The sequence below is a fragment of the Fusarium redolens genome, assembly GCF_020744475.1.
Source record: "Fusarium redolens strain MPI-CAGE-AT-0023 chromosome Unknown BKA55scaffold_36, whole genome shotgun sequence".
NCBI lineage: Eukaryota > Fungi > Ascomycota > Sordariomycetes > Hypocreales > Nectriaceae > Fusarium > Fusarium redolens.
In genome coordinates, this window is record NW_025763699.1 from 166,295 (window position 1) to 185,159 (window position 18,865).

The following is an 18,865-nucleotide window of genomic DNA, read 5'->3' on the forward strand; positions in this document are numbered from 1 at the left end:
ACGGATTGCAGCTCCTTGAGCTCTTAGGAGATAGGGTAAGCTACTTTTAGCTATATAGTATACTGATTGGCATGCTTGTCTGATCGGCAAGCTTATTGTATATGTTAGTTTAAAAAGTAGCTATAACTTTATTAAGTATTTTAAAAACATACTTAACTTAATATACTTTAAATTATTACTTTTAGCCTATATTGCAGGTAAGGATAAATTAGCTAAAGATGGCATTTAGAGATAGCATTTTATTATAATATACTTAAAATAAGTTACTGAAATAGAAGAGCAGCTTACTAGTAGGCTTTATATTATATATAGTTAAATATTATAGATCTAAGAGTTACTTAGCCTTAAGTATAAGAATAGTTTAAGTATAAGTAATAAGATATATATATAAGGAAGTTATATAATATATATTATTTATTATTATAAGGCAAAGTGCTTAATAAATTATAAGTTCTATATAGCTTAGTTCCTCCTAGTTAGACTAGGCTATATTCTTTTTAAATATCTTATTTATATCTGGCATATAGCTAATCTCTTATATTAAGAATAGTATAGGATTAACTAGAGTTACTAGTATTAGTTATAGATATATATCCTATTTTACTATAATAGAAGATTATAGCCTACTTCCTGTTTTATAAATATTCTTATTAAGGCTACTTTAGAAGTTTGGCAATAGGCAGTTAATATATATATATATTAGCAGCTAGCAATTGCAGTTACTAAGAAATATATTTATAAATTATATACCCCTTTTAACAGGTATAACAATTATAATATTAATGCTAATATTAATATTATATTTACCTAGTAAAGTAGATATTAGCTACTTTAGTATAGGATTATATATAGACTTAATAAAGTATACCCTTTTAGGCTTTAATTATTACATCTTTAAGCCTATAAGTAGGCCTCGATTTGCTAGCATAAGTTCCTATACTTATTAAGTAAAACCCTGCCTTTAGTACTTAAAGAGTTACTTATTACTCTAAAACTATTTCTAACTAATAAAAAGCAAGCTATTATAGAGGTTAATATAAACTATTTATTTATAATATATAAAGTTTATTTAGTAAAAAGATAAGAAGGTAGCAGACTATTAATAACTTTAAGTAGGTAAAACTTATAGTTTTTATTAATAGAATATTAAAAAGATAGCTAAAATTAAGTATTACCTATTATATATAATAAGGTCTTACTCTTAGTTATATATAATAGAAATAGGCATTCTGTTTTTATAAATAGAGTTTTTTATATACTTAATAAGCCTTAAAGTTTAATTTACCTTTTTTATAAATATGCTATTTAACCTAGCAGAGGTATTAAAACCTACTTTTAAAATATATATAAGTATATAGGAGATAAGCTTAAGGCAGTGCTGTCTTTTTGCAATAAGTAAGGATTTTAAGATTTAACTAAGGTATTACTTCCTGCTAAAAGTAATAAGGCTATCTTATAACTCCTAAAGCTAGGTAGATTTAGCTATAATTACTATAAACTTTTATTAATTATTAAGTTAAACCTTAGGTATTATTATAGCTATTATATGCCTTAAGATAGAAAAGCTAGTAAGAAAGGGTAAAAATATATAATTCTTTAGAGATTTATAAAGGGTAATAGTATTTAGTATTAAATTATAAAATAGGAAGTAGTAAATTAATATAAAATATATTAGTTATATTTACTCCCAAAAGCTCTTATTTGCTAACTGTGGCTTTGTTGTTTTGTTAGCCTGCAAACAGCTTGTTGTCCTCCTCTGCCTCCTCTGCCCGGCCGCCATCAAGCCCGGCATAGATCAGGTCAAGCATTACTACCGCAACTGCTATAGGACAGTTAGGGCACAGCTATAGGAGGTAATTGCATTACGGTTAGGATAGGGTTAATATTAACTATCTAAGCTATCTTTACCCTGGTGTTTTTCTCTAACTAAGATCTAGCTAATAAGATAAAAGAGTGGAGATTTTTTAAGATATAAAGAAATAAAAGAAAAGTATAAAGGGAGAAAAGGCAGATATAAGAGATTTAGCTAATAAGCTAGAAAGAGGGATATAGCTAGAAAGCTAGGAAAGGAAATATAATTAGGAAAGAGATATAGTTAAAAAGCTAAGAAAAGAGATATAGCTAGTAAGTTAAAAAAGAAATATAGCTAGAAAGCTAGGAAAAGAGTTATAGCTAGAAAAGCTAGAAAAGAGGGATATAAGGCTAAATAGCCTAAAAGAGGTCTAGGGAGACCTTTTAGAGGTATTCCAGGCTAACCTAGCTAGGCTAATAGGGATCTCTTTAGCTATAGAAGCTATTAAGATAGCCCGCGTTTTAGTTAAGGTTAGGCCTATAGTGGCATTAAGCTAGGCAGCTGCTATAGGGCCTATAAGCTCCTGGAGCTTCTTATAGGTCTTAGCAGTCTCTAAATCTATAAGGCCACCTATAAATATAATAATAAGCTAAAAAAAGGCCCTTAAAGACTTATATTTCCGGTGTTTTTCCTCTACAGCCTCTGTAAGAGTGCTATAAGGGTCCTCCCTAGCTAAATTCTTAAAAATAGCAATAATATAGATATTATAGAAATACCAGCTTGTTCTTAAGGTAACTACTAGGTTAGCCTATAAGCTAGTCTCCTTATTAACTAAGGGTTCTTTTTTAACCTTTAAGAAAGGCTAGCTACTTAAGGCTTTATAAAAGGCCCTTACAATCTTATTATACCTTGCAATCTACCTTCTAGAAGCACCCTTATAGGTATCCTTATAGTCTAAGGCCGCTATAGCCTTATAGGAGCTATAAGGCAAGCTAGGGGGCTTAATAAAGTAAAAGAGCTTACTTTTTAAGGCTTAAGTAATCTTAAAGTCTGTAAAAAATAGGTCTTTCTTAATAGGCAAGACTCCTAGCTACTTATAGCTTAAATAGCTAGTATTTTCTAGCCTAGCTTACTTATAGCTAGTAAGTAGGTCTTAAAGAAAGCTTTATAACCTAGCTTTATTAGCCTCTTTTAAGACCTTTTGGGCTGTTTTCTTAGCCTAGGCCTTATACCTATAAGGGGGCTTTTTTTAATTTTCTCTAGGGTAGGTTTAAAGGATTCCTTAGCTGCCTAATATAGCTATATAGCTAACTCCTTATATAAGAGAATTCTTAGGCCTCCCTCCTAAATTAAAAAGGCTATAAGGTCTAGGTTAGGCTCCTTAAGGTAGTTACTAAAGCTTTTAGCTAATAAGGCTATAATACCCTGCTTAATAAGGCTATTAGCTTCTTTTTAAAGGTCTTCTAGGCCTATAAGGTTTAACTGCCTTTATAAGTGCTTAAGGAGGAGTTAAATACTTTCTTTAAGAAGGAGCAAGGCATACTGCTTTAGAAGGTGTTAAAGGGCAGTTAGGGCCTCTTATAAGGTCTTTATTTTCCCTTTTAAAAAGGCTCTTTTAGGTGCTATAAGCCTTATAAAGGAGCCTAGGGCCTTAATTCCTTTCTCTTTTAAGTCCCTTATAGCTATTTACTTACTTTTAACTAAGTTAAGCTAGAAAGGGGACCTAGAAAAGACCTTCCTAGCTGCCTTTAAGGTGCTGTTAGGGGCCGGATTAAGGATATAAAGGTTATTTAGGTAGGCTACTAAGGTAGCCTTAGGCAGCTTGGCTGCTAAGGTCTCTAAGGTAGGTCGAAAAGCTAAGGAAAATAAACAGGGTCCTAGGGGGTCTCCTTGTCTAACCCCCTTAAAAGAGGCTAAATAACCCCCCTTTTCTATAACTAAAAGAAAAGGGCTATTATAGGCCTAAGCTACTGCCTTATAAAAGGTAAAGATATAAGTAATTACTAAAGTAGTTATAAAGGCCTTATTTATTAAGTTAAAGGCATTAGTAAGGTTTATAAAGGCTAGCTGCTAAAAATCAGTATTGTTAAGGCCTAAAATAGCCTCTTTTAAAAGGAAGATAGCTAGTTTAACCCCTCCTAAGCTGTTTACACCTAGCTAGAAAGGTAGCAGCATTATAAACCTATAAGAGGTTATAAGGATTGCTTTTATAATTACCTTATAAATAAGATCTCTTATAGCTATAGGCCTAACCCCCCTACCTGGCTTTTCTAGGCCTATAAGGCAGCTAGTATATAATAAATTAGTGCCTAGGGCTATGCCTTAATGTATTATATTAGCTAGCAGGCTAAGGAAGGCTATTATAGGGGAATCTTCCCTAGCTACTACTAGGTCTAGTAGGGGCCTTTTCCTTGCCTATAAACCTAATAGCTTTTAAAATAGCCTTTGGTGTAATTAGTTAGCTAGGTCTTAGGCGGGTCTTGCCCTAGAAGGGGTCTATAGAGCCTATAAGGTGCTTTTCTAGTAAAATAGCCTTATTTTTAATAGTATTAGGGGCTACTAGGGTAGGGTCTATAAGGGCCCTAGCAGCCCGGCCTAGGTAGCCTCTTTTTAATAGCTTAAATGCCTTTTAGGCTAGGCCAGGGGCTCTAGAAGGTCTAGCTGCCTTGGGGTAATTTTGGGGCTGCTATAAGACCTGCAAGCTCTTTAAGGTAGGGAGGTTAAAGGGATAAGACCTTAATAAGGTGCCTAGGCCTCCTTTTTAGAGCCCTAACCCTAGGAGCCTAAGGAGAAAAAGGAAGTCTAATAAGGTCCTTTTTATAGGCCTTTTTAAGAAGGCCTTAGCTGCCTTATTAACTACTACTATAAAAATAATAGCCTGCCTAGTATGTAGCCTTTTTTCTAAAATAGGGACTTTTAAAAAAGCTAATAGCTTCTTTATAAAGGCTTTTTCTAGGATAGGGGCTATAGGTTAGTTATATAGCTACTTTAAGGTAGGCTCTTATAGGGTACTAGGCCTAGAGGGGCTATTAGGGGGTAAAATAGGCTTATTTTCCTTATTAGAAGCCTAAAAAGAGGTCTTTAAGAAAGACCTTTCCTTGCCCTTATAGCTAAAAGAAAACCTATAACTAGCCTCTAAGCCTATCCTAGCTATAAGGCAGATATAAGTCTAAATCTAATAGAAAATATATATAAAATAAAACTATATTAATAAAGACAGGGACCTAAATCCATTGCCCTTAATAGATATAGGTTATTATTATTAAAAGTTAGAAAAAATAACTTTTAAGATAATATATTAATTAGTAATTATTAAGATATATTTTATTTTAACTTTAAGCTATAAGAACTTAATATTGCAGTATTATAATTAGTTTAAAATCTGGTTTATTATATTTAGTATTATTAAAAGTAAATAATAATTAGCAAATTATTTACCTAAATTAGTTTATGTATTTTTATATACTTAATAATAATTAAAAGAATAAGGGAAAATAAGTATAAAATAATTATAAAGTAAGAAAATTTTAAAAGATAGCTAGGTTATAATAGTAAATATAACTATATATTATATTAATATTATTATAAGCTATTAATTTATAATAAGTATAAACTTATAATAATATATATAATTAAATTAAGGTTAAGGTTTAAGTTATAATAATTATAAAAGTAAGTATATTAATAAATATAAATAATAATTACTAATTATTAAAATAAAGTAATTAATAATTAATTTATTAGTATTTAATAATTATAAGCTAATAGTATTAATTATAAATAATATAAATCTATTTATAAAACTACCCTAGTTTTTATTTATTATTTATAAAGAATATTAATATATATATATTAATAAAGAAGTGCTATAGTATATAAAGAGATATTATAAGTTAATATAAGCAGCAAAAAGAAGCTAGATTATGGTAATAATCTAATATAACCTTAATAGTATCTAAAAGTAAAGCAATTTAATAATATAACTATTACTATTACTAATAATTAATTTTATATTATTTATTTATTTACTAAGCTAAAAGCTTAAATATAATAAAGAAGGTTATTTATATATAGTTAGTATAATATAAGGTATATAATAATATTATTATAAAGAGTATAAATAAATTAATCCTTAAAGGAGGGAGGAAAGTGCCTAAAAGTAAGTTATAAAAATATAGTAAGTATTATAATATATTAAGGTCTAGTATTAATAGTTATTTAATAATAAACTAGGCAGTAGTTAGTTTAAAGTTAGGTTTAATAAATAAGCTAGCTAAGTAGTGCCTAAGGAAGTAGCTATTATTAATTAAATAAACTAGGTACTAAAGTAATACTAATACTAATTTAAAATAAAAAATAAAAAAAAGATTAAAGTAGCTAATATAAAGATAGATATTAATATATAAGTAAAATATATTAGATAGGTAACTTATTTAAAAGGATTTAACCTAAAAGCTATAATATAATTAATTAACTTAGTAAGTAAGTATAAGTATATATTATAGTTAATATAAAATAGTTTAATATAAATAATAAACCAGGCCTATATTATAGTTATATTAATCCCCTGTTTATATTAATGGTGCACTGATATTACAGCTGATTTGCTCATTTGGTCACGTGATCTGTCTCGTGACTTATTTAATCCTCTTTTCGCCGCTAACGCCAAATTTAGTCACGACTTTAGGTCTTTGACTTCAGGCAACTAAACTCATACAAAACTCAATACATTTTTCCTCTACAGAACCCCGCGATTACCCCGCTTCTATCCTCACAGGTTCTCGGTCTTCTCCAGTACCTCCTTGGCCTGCTACCAGATATCCTTAAGCCACTCGTTATGCAAGCCGCCGTTAAGGGCCCTAAGGAACCCCCTCTCCCTCCTGCTTGGCTATACCCCTCTATATAGCTTCCTTTCTAGATCCTTAAGCTTCTGCTTCTTGCATTTAAGGAAGTCTTTATTAATTAGAGGGTTCTTATAAATAGACTATATAGGCAGGAGGATCTTATAACTAAAGATTGCTATCCTAATACAGCTAGTATTATCCTTATTAAACTAGGCCTCTCTAATATCTATAGCCATTATATACAGTATATTGCCCTTGCCCTTATTTCGCCTAAGAGCTTCTTCAATCTTAGGGATTATATTATGGCCTTTAGTTAGATAAGGCTTGTCGGGCCTGGGTGCCTGCAGGCTTCTTCGGATAGCAGGCATCGTGACGGGGCAGCTATGATGCTGTTAGCGGTTGCGGCCAGAAGGTATTCGGGTCAGGTCGGATGACTTACTGCGTGATGGATGATTGAAGCGTGGTATGCAGCAGAGGTCGATGAAAGACCTTTCAGGTGGGTTATAGGAAGAAGGTTAGGGCCAGCTGATGAGCAGGGCTTTTCAGCTGGCATATGTGCAGCTAGGTTCAGGCTGCAATTGAGGCAGCTAACTATGATAATTTGACTTAATGAAGCTTTGCCGGCTGTAGGGGCAATAAATGTTTAAACTATATTAGACTCTGGAGATGCTTGGATATACCTTTCGAGGCTAACTTGCAAACTTAAAAAAAAATAGTTATATTAATATAAGTTTATAGCTAGGTATTATTTAAAATATAATAAAAAGAAGTAAATAAGAAGCTAAGGCAGCTATTTAATATCTAAATAAAGGATAATATATAAGTATATTATATAATTATATAAATTAAGTTAGTATATTATATATATTATATAAAGGCTATAGTAAATAAAAATAGGCCTAGGTATTAATTATTAAGGTAATAAAGTAAATTACTTAATAAATTAAATAAAATTATTAAAGTATATATTAATAATCTAGATATATAGTAATTAAAAGAGGATTAAATAATTAAGTTAATATTATAAGCTATAATAAGATTATTAGATTATATACCTATATATTCTGCTATTATTAAAATTACCTATATTATAGTTATATACTATTTATATATAAAGAGATAGGCTAAAGTAGCCTAGTTAAAGTAGGTTAAGATAGATAAGTAGTAATAAGAAGGTAGGTTATTAGATAAGAGAGAAGCCTAAAAGGAGGTAAAAGAGGAGGCTATAAGTATATTTTAGTTTCTATATAAGAAGGTGCAGTAGTTAATAATAGTTATATCTAGTAATGCTAAAGCTAAGTTAATATTAATAAATTAGATTTATAAGGTATATATCTAATTTAATATACTAGCTAGGGGGATAATTAATTAAGTTAGGGATTATATTAAGTATTACTAAATATAATTTTAAATAGGCAAGTTTATAAAGATATTATTTTTATTAAAAGATAAAGTATAAAAGTTAATAATAATATTAATTATAGTAAATAATATTAGCTAGTTATTATAGATCTTATAATTATTATTTAAACATAATTATAATAATAATAAAGTAAGGTATTTATTTTTAGAAAATAACTATAATTATATATAGTTAAAAGCTGGTAAGAATTAGAGTATATAGTAAATTACTAATCCTTAAGCTATTAAAAGATTTAATTTAATTATAAAAAAGAGGATAAAAGGCTATTTTAAGCTAGAGTAATATAATTATATAGGTAAATAGTAAAAGAGTTAATAAAAAAGATGTTTTTATTACTATATATAATATCTAGCTAGCTAGTACAGGCTATAGAAATTTAAGTATTTAATATAAGAATATAATAAATAGTAATATATATAATATATTTATATATAATAGTTTAATATATTTTATTATATTATACTATAAGTTATTTTAGGCTATAAGGCAGACTAAGGTTATTTACTAATATTTATTATATAAGGTAAGTAAGTTATTAATATAGTATTTATAGTTAGTATTATTATTTTAATAGTAAGTATAGTGTATTATTAAGGATGCAGGTATATATAGATATTATAAAAAAGGTAACTAGATATAAGTATAAGGAGCTAATTAAAACTACTTTTTATATATTATACCTAGTCTTAAGGTTATTTAGATATTATTAAAACTCTTTTTATCTTTATTCCTACTTTTATTATAATATTATTACTTATATTAATTATAAACCTTATTATTACTTTACCAGCCTATAGCTAATTATAAATTTATAATTAAAACTAAACCTAATTTAATTTTTATAATTAAAACTAGTCCTTTTATAAGCTAGCATATTACATACCTGCGCTAACTCTATTTAATTAAGTAATCTTTATATCTATAACCTTAAGGGGTTTATAAATATATTTATATAAGTACTTTATTTATTTTATTTTATTCCTATTAGTCTTAAACTTCTATTTTATATATTTGAATAATACCTATTAATATAAATAAATTACTTAGTTCTAAGCTTAGATATAAAAGGTATAAATAACTATATTAATATACTACTCCTTAAAATAAAATAAATACAAATATTAAATAAAGGTAAGTAAAGTAGTAGAAAGTAACTTCTAATAAAAGGGCTAAGTAATATACTTACTTCTATAATACAGGTACTCTCTCCTTACCCCTTATTTTACTTTAAGTTAATAATAAAGCCTTAGTTTAATAGTCTAATTATTAACTTAAGAATACTACTATATTATTAGAGATTAAATATTATACTCTAGAACTTAATAGTTTAGATTTCTTATATCTCCCTTTTTTACCTACCTTTCCCTTAGAATTATATTTATTAAGAAAATTCCCTTTAAGAAGTAATAAAGTTCTAGGAGTATAATTACTAGTTTTAAGATATTTAAAAGTAATATAGAAAACCTAGCTTTAGTAGCTATAGTTAATATTATAAAAACCTTATTACTTATTAATATAGATTATAAATATTAAGTAAAATATTTTAAATATTAGCTAGTATAATAATTAATTAAGTTTTAAGGATATTATATAGACTATTACTATTTAATAAAGGCTTAATATAATTAGACTAAAAGGGAATATATTAGCCTTATTACTTACTTAGAAAGTATTATAAATATTTATCTTAAGGTTTTAAGCTTTACTTATATTATATCTCTAAAAAATAATCTTTTTAAAAAAATAAGTAGCTTAGACTAGTAATAAGCTTATTATAATCTGAGCTCTAGAGGTTAAGCGCCTTATATCTACTTAACTAAGGATAAATAAATTATATATATTACTAGGGTTAGCTTTAATATAAATAGCATTATAGGGTTTCCTAGTAACCTTACTATTGCTAAGTAAGGAATTTACTAGTCTCTTACTTAGATACCTGTTTTAGATTTATAGTTAAATTTCTACCTTTGCCTAAGACTAGTATAATACCTAAATATAATAAGAAACTAGTATTAAATTTATTATCCTATATATTAAATCCTATATTATACTTTTAGTTACCTTATTAGATTTAAAGATATATTCCTATACTTATATTTCCTTAACTTATATTAAGAAAAGTAAAAGTCTAGTTAGCTTTAAAATAAAGATTTCTATATATAGATAGATAGTATATTACTTCTTATTATTTATAACTATTATAGTAATTCTTATATCTAGTTATTTAAAAGTAATAGCTTAAACATTACCTTTTGCCTAAGTCTTTAAGAGCTATATAAGCTTCTATTTAGTATATAATTTAAGAACTAGGTTTTTATTACTTTTATAATATTACTATGCTCCTATAAGCCAAGAACTTAAAGGTCTTAATAAAAGATATTACCTAGTTATAAATAATAATATAATTTTAAAATTACTAGGCTTATATAATTAATAAAGAGAATATTATAATAGACTTCTATTTTAATATAGGAAAGGAGACCTATCCTTAATAAGTATCTTAAGCTATATTAATTAGTAATAAAGGCATATTAAATAGTAATATTAATAATTTAAAGTATATTCTAGCTAGGATACTTTTATATAAGTATTATTATCTCTAATTATACTTATATCTAATATAGAATAATATTACTGCCTAAGAAATTAAAAAGCAAATATTCTATTTTTTAATATACTTTATAATACTAAAAGCCTAATTATTAAAATAAATTAGTAATCCTTATAATATATAGCTAGATTTTTATATTTTTAGTTTTACCTTAATATTAAAGAGGTTATTATAATAAGGAATATTTATCTATTTACTAATACTATAATTAAAACCCTTATATTAAATAAAAAGTTATAATAAACTTAGGAATTAATAAAGGGCGCCCTTAGTTTTTAGCTAGTAGTATTAATAAAAGAATACTTATATATTAAGATTTACTACTATTTTACTTTATTAAGGTTAATAAAAAAGTTATTTAATATTAAGGAAGAGTATTATATCTCTAATAACCTCTTTAATATTATTAATATAGAGTTCTATACTTAGTAATTATAAGATAAGTATTTTATAATATTAGCTAATTAGAACTCTCTATATTATAACTTTATAATAAAGACTATACTATACTGGCTATAATAGAATATTAATAAATTTTATATTAGATTTAAAATAATCTATAGCCTTTAAGACCCTTACTTTATAATATAAGAATATACCTAAATCATACTTATATTCCTTTAATGCCTCTAGTTCTTGTACTCTAGAGGCCTTATATAAAAGTCTAGCAGTTATTAGTAAGATCTTTAACTTTAACCTAATTCAGGCCAGCCTAATAGACTTTAATAGATAGAAGGTCTTGGATTTTAATATATTATAGAGACTTATAAGTATGCGTGGTTTCTTAATAAGGTTAATTAGGAAATACTTATATTTAAACAACCTTATATAGCCTTTATAATATTTAATAACCCATTTATATAAGCTGCTTACTATACCTAATACTATTAAGTATAAGATATATAAATTAATTTTATTTAAGTAAATAAAGCTTAATAATAAATAATTAAGTTTAACTTAGTCCTTAACTATTTATAACTCCTAGAGAAATACCTCTAATAGCTTTACTTATATACTTTTTAAAAAGATATTTTATATATATTAAGTTTATATTATACCTTAATTATATTAAAATAGCTCTAGTAGGCAAAATACCTCTCTGCTATAAGAGTATATATAATGCTCTAGCTATAATGGTAAGGTCTAACTATATTAAACTAAGCCATACTAGGTTTATTATTAGCAGATTGCATAGGGCGTAAAACTAAGCGTTATTAAAGTATTATATCTCTTAATAGTAAATTTAATATATATTAGGCTTAGTTAATATAAAGAAGTTTGATTAATAGCTAGTAAGCTAGAATTTATAAAAGTGCTAATAAATATATTCTATATACTTATAGTAACTTACTATAGTAAGTTAGGACTTATATATAAGTTATAAGTCTAATTATAAGTCTTATTAAGTAGCTTATAATAGAAATAAGAGGAAGGTATAAGCTATTAATTAATTAGGAGAAATATATAGGTTTTATATAATATAATTATAAGGATTATAATATAATATTTCCCCTCTATTAGGTCTTATCCTTAAGACCTATATAACTCTTATTCTAACTATCCTACTTCTAGTAGGTCTAACTTAAACTTATAATTATCCTTCTAATATTATATTAATAAGATATTAAAGTTAAAAGCTACTTATAACTAAAAAGTATAAGTAATTTTAATTAAAAATACTAGTTTTCTTATTATACCTTGTAATTATTATAAACCTTAAAACTTAAAGTATTAGGCTAAGGAGGGTTATAAGTATTATATATAATATACTTATTATAGTTATAAGTATAATAGTAAGGGTATTATTATTCTTAAAGGTTTATAAACTTTTCTTAATATATAGTTTTTATTATTAACTTATTATAGCTAATTATTTTACTATTAAGAAGTATTAGTTAGAGTATAAAGAGGAGTTAGCTAAGACTAAATTAATAAACTTATAATAATAAGTAAATAAATAGTTAAGTTATTTAATATATCTTTATTATTAAAAGAGGCAGCTATAAGAGCATAATAAAGAGATACTTTATTATAATATTAAAACTATAAATAACTTAAAAGTAGTAGATAATACTAAGTTATTTATTACTATTAAGGCTTAATTAGCAGGTGCTTTTAATATTATTAATTAAGGTAAGATTTTTCTATTAGTATTACTAGTACAAATTCTTTAAGAGTTATTAGGTATTAGTAAGATACTTTAATAGTGCTTAAGTATTTTTGCTTTTTAAGTAGTTTTTCTATTTAATTAAATATTCTTATTTTCTGTTTTTAGTTATATTTTCTTAATTTCTTTTACTTTATAGACTTCTAGTTTTATAATTTTATTTAGTTTATTGCTAATTTTAACTTATATTATATTAGCTGCTAATTTAAGTAATAAAATATAAAAGACTAAATAGAGCTTAACTTTCTATAATAGGTTTAGTTTATAGTTATTTTTTAAGATTTTTTATAATACCTTATAAGATTTAATAAATTTATAATTTAATTTATAACTTAGTTAATTTATTTTAATATTTTTTATAGCTAGGTAGATTATATCTCCCTTTAAAAAGGTTAGTCCCTTTAACTATTTTAGGTTATAATAGTTTTTTATATATTTTCTAAGAAATTCAAGTTTTGTTTTTATTTCTTTATATAGATTTTTAAGGTTATTACTTTTAAGTATAGCGGCTAGGTTAACTAATTTTTCTTATTATATATTATAGTATATATCTAATATAAATCTAAAGTTAGTATAAGCTAGTATAAGCTTTATGCTTTTATTATATATAGTATTATAGGCAAGTTAGGCTACTAGTAGTTTTTTAACCTAATTGTTTTATTTATAATTAATATAATACTATAGGTATTATTTAAGTACTTAATTTATTTATTTAGTTTATCTATTAACTTATAATTAAAATGCAGTTATAAGTTAATAATTTAGTTTAAGTTATACTATTAGTAATTGCTAAAAGATTATTATAAATATAAATCCTTTATTAAAGAGAATTTCTCTAGGTAAACTATATATACTAATAATATATTAATAAAAAATATAAGAAAGTTCTTTTATATCTATTACTTCTTTATAAAGTAAATACTAAGAAATTTAATAAGTTAGTTAATTATAATTATAATATTATTATAGAAGATTCTAGTTAAGGGTTCTTTTAATAAGGGTAACTTAATTATAAAGTCTATTATAATTAAGTCCTAAGGTTATTATACTACTACTAGTAGTTATAATTATTTATAGGGTTTATATCTCTGAGGTTTTGTCTTTAAGTAGAGGTTATATTATTAAATAACCTTTTTTACTATTTCCTTTATTCCCTTTATATTGTATTTTTCTTATATTCTTTTTAATGTTTTTATAATGCCTTAGTAGCTATATAGGGGGTGTTTATATATATCTTATACTAATTCTTCTCTAAGTTTATTTAGGATGAATTATATATATAGATTATTAGTTATTTCTTATAGGTTATAAGGTCTTTTAATTTCTGCTTCTTTTAACTATTTTTTAAATTTTATACTTTTTTATATTTAAATAATAGTTTTAGCTATTCTTATAATTATCTTAACTAGTTAAGTAAATTAATATTTTCCTTTTTTAATTAAATTTTAAGAGTTATTTTTTTATTTTAATAGTTTTTATATTAAAGTCTTATTATCAGCTAATAGCATCTATATATCTATTATTAGTGCTTTTATAATATGCAATTATGAAATTAAATTTATATAGGTATTTGGCATATTATAATTATTATTAGTTTAGCTTTTATATTATTATAAAGTAAGTTATATTTTTATAGTTAGTAAAAACTTTTATTAGGTATTTGCTTCCTTTAAGGTAGTATTTAAATTCCTTAAAATAGTTAATAATAGCTAGGAATTCTTTATTATAAATAAAATAATTAAGTTCTACTTTATATATCTTATAAGAGTAAAAGGCAATAAGGTATAATATATTATTATTATCTTATTATTTTATTTATCCTCTTAAGGCAAAGTTAGAAGTATTAGTTTTAAGTTTAACTTACTAATCTAGGTTAAATATTACTAAAATAGGTTTACTAATAATAGCTTTCTTAAGCTATTTAAAAGCTTTTTATATTTAATTACTTTATTAGAATTTTTTATCCTTTTTAGTAATTTTAATAAGGAAAATAGTAATTTTACTAAAGCCTTTAATAAATTATTAATAATAGTTTATAAATCCTAAAAAGGATTATATTTCTTTTATTAATATAAGGGTCTTCTATTTAGCAAATATAGCAATTTTCTACTTATTTATTTTAATTTCATTATATAAGACTTTATATTTTAAGTAAGTTACTTAAGACTAATAAAAGTAACTTTTTATTAATTTAATAAATATATTAGTATCTTATAGTGCTTTTAAAACCTTATAGATATATTCTTTATACTTTTCTTTTATATTAAAGAAGATAAGAATGTTATTTAGGTAGTATATTATAAAGATATTAAGGTATTCTTAAAGTATATTTATAATTATATATTAAAATACTATAAGTATATTAGTTAATCTAAAAGGTATAACTAAATATTTAAATAATTTATATTAAGAGAGAAGTAATGCCATAGCTATATATAAAGTAATACAATAATAGTATTTTTCTTTTTTAATATAAACACAATATAAGGCGTTATACACTACGCTAAAAAAAAAAAAACATAATAACCTTAATATTAAGTTAATAGATTATATAGCTACTACCTTAAACCTTAAGATTTAATTAAATAAGTAGCCTTAATTTATAAGCATAAAGAAGATATTTCCCTTATTAATAATAAACTAAATTCTCTCTTTATTATTAACCTCTTAATGTAATTATTACTACTATAATAACTATAAAGTTCTATAAGAAAATAAGCCTAAAACTATAACTCTTATTATTTAAGATATATTACTATATAATTATTATTAATAATAGTTAACCTAGTTATAATTATCTAGTTAAGGTAGTTAATAGATATATAACTGCTTAATTAACTAATATTAATAATATCTATATTATAAGGATCTAAAGCTTGCATTTTAACCTTTATTATTATAAAATTATAAGTAAATACCTACCTTATATTAATAAATTATAATTAATATAGTAAGTTAATCTTATTATCTTTAATTACTAAGTATTAATTAAAGGTATTATATAAGATAGTTACCTTATTAAATTTATTAAATACTAAAAGAAAGTATTAAAAGGCCTAGCTAATTAGTTAAAAAAGGGCATAAGTATATTATTATAGCAGCAGGCCTTTATTAATAGTATTATATTAGCTAGCAGTAATGCTATATACTTAGTATAGTTTAAAAAGTTAAAAAGCAAGGTCTGGTTAGTTAAATCAAGAGTATAAATATTCTATTATAAGAAATAAGGGTAATTATAAGGTAAAGGAGGGGAAGTAAAGGGGAAAAGAGGGGGAAGAAGTTAAATTAAGAAATAAAGGTTTTAGTATTTAGAAAAAAAACTATAAAGGCTAGTTAGTAAACTAAGACTGGCTTAGCTAGTTAGTAATAAATTAGATTAAGTTATAAGATAAAGTAGTAATAATAAATATAGTAAAATAATACTTAAGAAATAATTTATATATTATTTTAAAGGCTATTTTCTATTTATTACCTTATTTAATTTAAATAAGGTTATAGGCGGATTTAAAGTTAAGAGCTATAAATACCTTTTGCTAAATAGGCAGTCCTTAAGTTTAATAATAAGGAATAAGGGTATTTAGTCTTTTTCTGTAATTTTATTAAGTTATTTATAATTTACTATAAGTTATAATTTATTTATATTAAGTTTTAGTATAAATATAACTAGATATCTAGCTAAGGATTTTAATAGTTAAATATATCTTTTTATAATATATTATTTATTTATTTTTTAAGTATATTAAGCTTATTCCTAAATAGGTTATAAATAAGGAAGAATTTTAGATTCTTTTTATCTTTTAATATAATTTTAATATTATAGTTTATATATTAAAGTAACTTAGTATTTAGTTTCTCCTAGAATAATTTCTTATAGATATAATACTTTAATAGTATATTTTTAAGTTAGTTATTAAATTCCTTTAAGGCAATCTATTTTATCTATTTAATATCTTAATTTAATTATTTAAATTAACCTTTAAGGATTGCTATTATTCTTCTAATACGTTTTCTTTTGCCTTTTTTATATATATATTATATTCCTTTTAGAATAGGTAAATATTTTTTATACTAGACTTTACTATCCTCTTTAGTTAAAGTTTAAAATCTCTTATTATTATTTTCTAAATTATTTAACTTATTATCTAAAGGATAGTCTTTATAGTTTATCTAGCCAGTTCTCTAGTTAATATAAGAATTATAGTATTATAGCTATAGGTATTTAAATACTAAGTTAAAACTATTTATTAAAATAATATTAAAGTTAATTCCTTAGTTTTTGCTATTTATAAAGACCTTAAGGTAATTAATTTCTTTAGTAATTTTTTTATTTTTATATTTATAATTAATTCCTTCTCTATTTATAATAATATAAATTCTTCTTTTCTCTTTATATTTTTATAATATTTAAAGCTTATTTACTATATTAAGGAAAATAATATTTATATCTATTTTGCTATTTATAAGTATATTAAGCTATTTATCCTTAATTTATACTTTTAGTTATAGGCTGGTTTTTTAATTTTATTTTATTATTATTTATAAAGCTTTTTTAAGGAGTTTTAGCTCCTCTAGCTCTTTACTTATCTATTACTTTTTTATAAATAGTATAAACCTTTTCCTTACTTACTTAAGTAATCTATATTATATTTACTATGAATGCAATTTAAGTTATCTAAGTATTTATTAGTATTAATAGTTACTAGGTATTTTCTATAGGCTATTTTTCCTATCTTATAATTTAAGGTAAAGTCCTTTTTTTCTTAGTTAATAAGATATCTTTCTTTCTCCCTTTTTACTATTATAAGTAAGTATATAAGTTATTCTTTTTAAATTATTTAAAGATATTTTTTAAGAATTCCTCTTTAAAAGGTTCTTCCTCTTATTGGGCTATATCTTAATATACTTTAGTAATACCTTTATTAATAGCTTTATCCTCTTTTATATTAACTCTATATTATACTTATTATCTTTAGTATATAATATATTTAAAGTTTTAGATATATATTAAGGCTCTTTCTTATATCTTTATATATGCTTCTAGCCTAGCTATATAAGATCCTTTATATCTTTATATTACTTAATATCTTATTATATTAATAATTAAATATAGTTTTTATTCTTAATATTTCTTAATTTAAACTAGAAAGTAATTATTTATTACTTTATCTTATTAGTATTATAAATAGTAGTATTATATATATAATACTTATAATATTTACTTATAATTTAAGTAATATAAGTACCTTCTTAATTCCTTTTCTAATTAAATATATTTTTCTAGGGTTATAAGGTTTTCTATTACCTTTTTTATATAAGGCTAAATATAGATATTATTATCTTATTTTATAATTACTCTTTCTTTAGTAAGTTCTATATATTTTTAGTATTTACTATTTTAGAAATAGTTTTTAAGTTTATTATATTAAGGTATAATTTTAATATTTTAAACTATTTATTCTTCCTTTTATTTATTTTCTTAATACTAAGTTCCCTTTATACCTTAGTTATTATAGTATAGCCTAGGTCTATATAATATTTATTAAGTTATCTTAAAGTAATTTTAATAGGAATATTATTTACTGCTAAGTAAGAATTATATATAATTATTTTATTTTAAATTTTAAAAGATACTTCTAATTTATTAAAAGTTTATATTAATGCTTAGTTAATGCCTTAATTAAATTCTTTAGTACTTAATTTATTATTTAGGTTAGGGTTAACTTCTTTTCCTTTTTTAATTATTATTATACCCTTATTATATTTACTGTTTTATTTTTTTTATATAAGTACTAGTTCTTATTATTTAATCTTTAATTTTAAATTTTCTTTTTATTAAATACTTTACTTATTTTAATAACCCTTTTATTATTTATTTTATTTCTTTAGTATTTAAGATCTTTTATATCTTTAATATATTTAAGTTTTTTTTATTTAAGGGTTTTTTCCCTAGTTTCCCTTTTTTTTATTAAAGTTAGTATTTTATATCTTAAAATAGGTTATTCCTTTAGTACTAAGTTAGGATAATACT

The 18,865-nt window shown here is 23.4% G+C and overlaps 1 protein-coding gene across 1 annotated transcript; it reads right to left on the minus strand.

The window, feature by feature from the left end:
- Nucleotides 1-6,514: 6,514 nt before the first annotated feature.
- On the minus strand, nucleotides 6,515-7,017 carry BKA55DRAFT_586673 (uncharacterized protein; the record flags this gene model as incomplete). Its single annotated transcript, XM_046194596.1, has 3 exons — nucleotides 6,880-7,017; nucleotides 6,778-6,825; nucleotides 6,515-6,698 (listed from the first exon to the last, which is right to left on the minus strand). The coding sequence occupies exons 1-3, from the start codon at nucleotides 7,002-7,004 to the stop codon at nucleotides 6,515-6,517; spliced, it is 357 nt and encodes a 118-aa protein (XP_046041122.1). The 5' UTR covers nucleotides 7,005-7,017.
- Nucleotides 7,018-18,865: the final 11,848 nt, after the last annotated feature.